The sequence below is a fragment of the Stegastes partitus genome, unplaced genomic scaffold (assembly GCF_000690725.1).
Source record: "Stegastes partitus isolate 25-593 unplaced genomic scaffold, Stegastes_partitus-1.0.2 Scaffold285, whole genome shotgun sequence".
Taxonomy (NCBI): Eukaryota; Metazoa; Chordata; class Actinopteri; family Pomacentridae; genus Stegastes; species Stegastes partitus.
In genome coordinates this window covers 113,571-117,799 of record NW_007578016.1, presented here as the reverse complement: position 1 = coordinate 117,799, position 4,229 = coordinate 113,571, and the positions used below count along the sequence as shown (strand labels likewise).

Genomic DNA, 4,229 nt, shown 5'->3' with positions numbered 1-4,229 from the left:
GGTGCTAACCACCGCTCCACCTTGCAGCCAAAAGTAAAACATATTTAAACACATTTAACCAGAACCATTTAGGTAAAAACATCTGTGAAATAGCAGCAATATCAAACATAGAGACGAAGGCACTAATGTTAGACAATCAGCGGTTTTTCACATTTTCTAAATTTGTTCATCGGACCGATACCGATATATCGGAAAAAAACACTAACATCAGCCGATACCGATGTGGTCGCCGATATATCGTGCATCCCTAGTGAAAACCCTACATTTTGCCCCGTCACCCCTATTTCTTCATTTCTACCACATACCTGGAGCTTCTACTGTGTCCATATTTTAACCTTCTGTGTTGTTGCTCCGTAGGTACCAGTCTTTAAACCTCACCCACGTTCCCGAGCACAGTGCAGCCATCTATGAGTTCCGGTGACCCTGGCCGGCATTGTGGATCTTTCTTTTGTTGGACAAAGACTTGAGTCAAAGCAGAGGTCTGCAGATGCTACTGAAAAGGAAGAGGAGACTGACGTGGGATGAGAATTTGGGTTTCGGACAAGTACAAACTCTTACACGTTCTCAATAAGTGGATGGACAGCTGGTTGATGAGTACACGGGATATAGGACAAATGAATGTATGTGTGGATGAGATGGAAAGGAATAAAGTGCAGTTGTCGCGCTCCCTGGCTGGAGCTTGTAAAGTCAGAACCAGCAGCAAAGACTGGGTGTGGTTCGTATAGTGTTCCCCCTTCTTCATTTGTTTCCCCGTCTGGTTTTTAAAACGCTTGGCACAGTATCTCGAGACACTTTATAAGCTGCGTTGGGAATCCCCCCCCTTCTCGTTTTTGCAACTAGAAACATTTCCAGCTTTCATCCAGCCGATGCAGGAATGAGCAGCATAGACGCATTCAAGTACCATTGGACAAGGATTCCTCCGAGGAGCCCGCTTTTTATAAACACAATCTCTAAGGAAGCAACTCGCTGAGTCCGCGTGGAGGAAACAGCAAGAGAGAAGTTTGGGTTCAGGATTAGAGCTCTTCAGGTTTTAGGATTGGAGCTTTAATAAGCTAGAGTGACAGTATTTTTAAGATAAGCTGGTTCTTCGTTTGCCTGCCAAGAGTATATTTTGTTATTTTACTCCAGACGATGGACACTGAGCGGCACTTTTGGAGAGCGACACACGAAACAAGCTTTTCCCCTCTGTGTTCATAAAACCGCTTGGGAGATTATTATCGCATAGGATTGCTGTGGATCTTGTTCTGTTGAGTTACATTTGCACAAAGATGGACTGTATGTTACTAAAATGCTTGCCGTTAGGATTTTACACTCACATCCAAGTACACAAGCTTCAAGGTGGCAGGTCAAGCTTCTTTTTTTTTTTCTTTTTTTTCTTTTTTTGGTCTACTTTTCAAGGGTTTTACTGTGTGGAGGGCGTAGAGCCAAAACAATCCCATAAAAGTATTAAAAAAGAGAGTATTTTTTACCCCGACCTCTGCATTAAACAAAGAGCTTTTTACTCCTCATGTGTCATTTTAAATTAAGATCCCCACCTGTCCTACATTTTACGTCTCCTCGACTATGCAACACTTTCAACATAGCACTCTCCAAACAGAAGACCCTGAGTTTTCAGAGGCAAAATTTTATTCTATCCTTATAGTATATTAAAAATAAAAAAAAGATCTATCTTCATCAAAGAAAGTATTTTTGTTAAATTGTCTATTGCAACACTCTCCTCCCTGAAATCATGTCCCTCCCTTTCCATGTGATGGTGCCATCTTTTTAAAGCTTATCAGAGTTGTATTATAACACATCCGAAGTGTGTTTGTTTTGAGAATAAGACTGGATTTGATTGATGGTGTGACTGTAAAGAGTGGATTATGGATTTTAAAAAATCATATCAAAACATCCTTCACTGTGTCTCGCTTGTTTGACCTCTTCAACACATTCATGTTTTAAAGGTTTTTAATTTTTAAATTTTAAAAACTGAAACAAACCGTTCCATCACGATTATTTGCCAGCTGTGATTATTTCCTCCAGTGATACAATTGTATGCTGGAGAGCCACAATGCTGCTTCCTTCATTTTTACCCTGCGCTGCCCTCTTGTGTGCTTAAACCGTTTGTGCAGTCGACAGATGAAGCATATGAAAGCAGTGGTAAGAACTGAATATATGCAGAAAACATGCACCGACATGGCTTGTTGTTTGTTCCTTTTCCATGTAATGCAGGATTTTGTATTTCCAGGCTAAAAGTAAGCCTTATCGGATGACTACCCACAACTTTTAAGCGTAACCGGGCCACACAGACTAAAGGTAGTGAGTCTGTGTTACTTTATTGAACAGAAATATATACATTTTCCTGTTATTGTGGGCCATTTAAAGAGCAAAAAAGTCTGGTAATGCTAAAATAATGGAAGCCCAAATAACAAAACAGGTGAATGAAATAATTTTCTTTTTTATTTTTCACTTCTTTTTATTTTTACACTGGTGAGTTTCCTTTGGCACTGGCTAAAACTTCTAAAACTGCTTTTTTTTAACTTCACTACATTTATATAACAGCTTTATTTCCTTTTGACTTGATGGCATGTCAAGACTTAAATATATATATTTATTATTTAAAGTACTCAATTACACAATTACTGCTAAAAGAAAAAAAATAAATAGTTGATTCGTTAGTTAGTTGACTGACAGAACATTATTTGGCAGCCATCTTGCTAATCCTTAGTCTTTTCTCACAGAAAAGAAGTCATGGTTCCAGCTCCATAAATATGAAGGTTTACTTCTTTCCTTCATAATTTCAGCATTGTGAAGGCGTCACTATGGCCACTGTGGGGTTTGTTACAGCATTTCTCACTATTTTCAGTTTTAGTTTCATCAGACCACAGGACACGTCTCCAACAATGAAGCTCTTTGTCCCTGTGTGCATTTACAAACTGTAATCTGGCTTTTTAATGTTGCTTTTAGAGTAACGTCTTCTTCCTCTCTGAGTATCCTTTCAGCCCATGTCGGTACAGAACTGGTTTCACTGTGGATAATGACTCTCTGACCAGCTTCAGCTTCATCTTCACAAGGTCTTTTGCTTTTGTTCTGGGGTTGATTCACACATTTCGCACCAAAACATTTCATCTCTGGGACACAGAACCCGTCTCCTTCCTGAGCGCTATGATGGCTGGACATTCACATGGTTCCCATACTTGTGTATAGTTGTTTGAACAGATGAAGCTTCAGGCGTCTGGAAGTTGTACCCAAGGATGAACCAGACTTGTGGAGGTCCACAATTCTCTTCCTGATATCTTGGTTTATTTCTGTAGACTTTCCCATGTTGTCACAAAAGGAAGCAGTGTGTTTGAGGTGTGCCTTATAGTCCATCCACAGGTGTGCCTCCAATTAACTCACATGTTGTTAATTAACTGATCAGAAGCTTCCAAAGCCATGACATCATCATCTGGGCTTTCCAAAATAGTTTGAAGGTATAGTAATCTAAGTGTATATAAACGTCTGACTTTAAAGAAAGTAGTAAAAAATTCTCTAAAAAATTCTTTCTCTTATTATTCTGGCATTTAGCAAATACAAATAATTTCTGTAATCCTAACTGACCTAAAACAGGAAAAGTTTAGTCTGATTTAATGTCAGACAGTAAGAAAAAAAAGGTTTTATGTCTTTTTATACAGCGTATGTAAGCTTCTGGTTTCACCTGTATGTGTTCTACATGTACAGTTTTCACTATGTTCCTTGCAGCCTGGTGGAAATAATGCAGACCATCACTGTGTCAACCTCAGAAACTGTACAATTATCAAGACAGAAGGGACTTTCAGGAAATGTAAAACTATAAAAATTAACTTAGAAATTTAGCAAAAACATAAATGAGAGTGAAATCAACAGGTTTGCTATCGTCAAGTTCGTTCCACTCTTTGGGCAAAAATGCAGTGTGGCCTGAAGGTGGCAGCAGAGAGAAGTGTTACCATCTAAAACGGGCTCAGCCAATCAAGTCATACTCAAAATTCTGGGAAACTGGCAGCTGCCAAACAGGTTAACAGTTCATTTCACATCACCACATGTGACGCTGGTGCACTTGCACTGAGTTTCCTCTAATAACACGTCTGGCACACATACCATCGTGGCGGTTAATATGCCACATGTCTTTTATGATGTTTTCTTTGGCACAAGGTTTGCTGCTTCCTTTCCAGAAGTGTCACTAACAACAGACAAAGTAAAAAAAACACAGCACACAGGAGATGCCAGTATTT

General features: G+C 39.3%; 1 protein-coding gene across 1 annotated transcript in view; it reads left to right on the top strand.

The window, feature by feature from the left end:
- The window catches only part of LOC103357979 (glucose-induced degradation protein 4 homolog), a 7,871-nt gene extending 5,979 nt beyond the window's left edge, over positions 1-1,892 (top strand). The window contains exon 6 of the mRNA XM_008282753.1: positions 358-1,892. Within this exon, the coding sequence (XP_008280975.1) occupies positions 358-421 (64 nt within the window). The 3' untranslated portion in view covers positions 422-1,892. The remainder of the gene's footprint in view (positions 1-357) is intronic.
- The last annotated feature ends 2,337 nt before the right edge of the window (positions 1,893-4,229 follow it).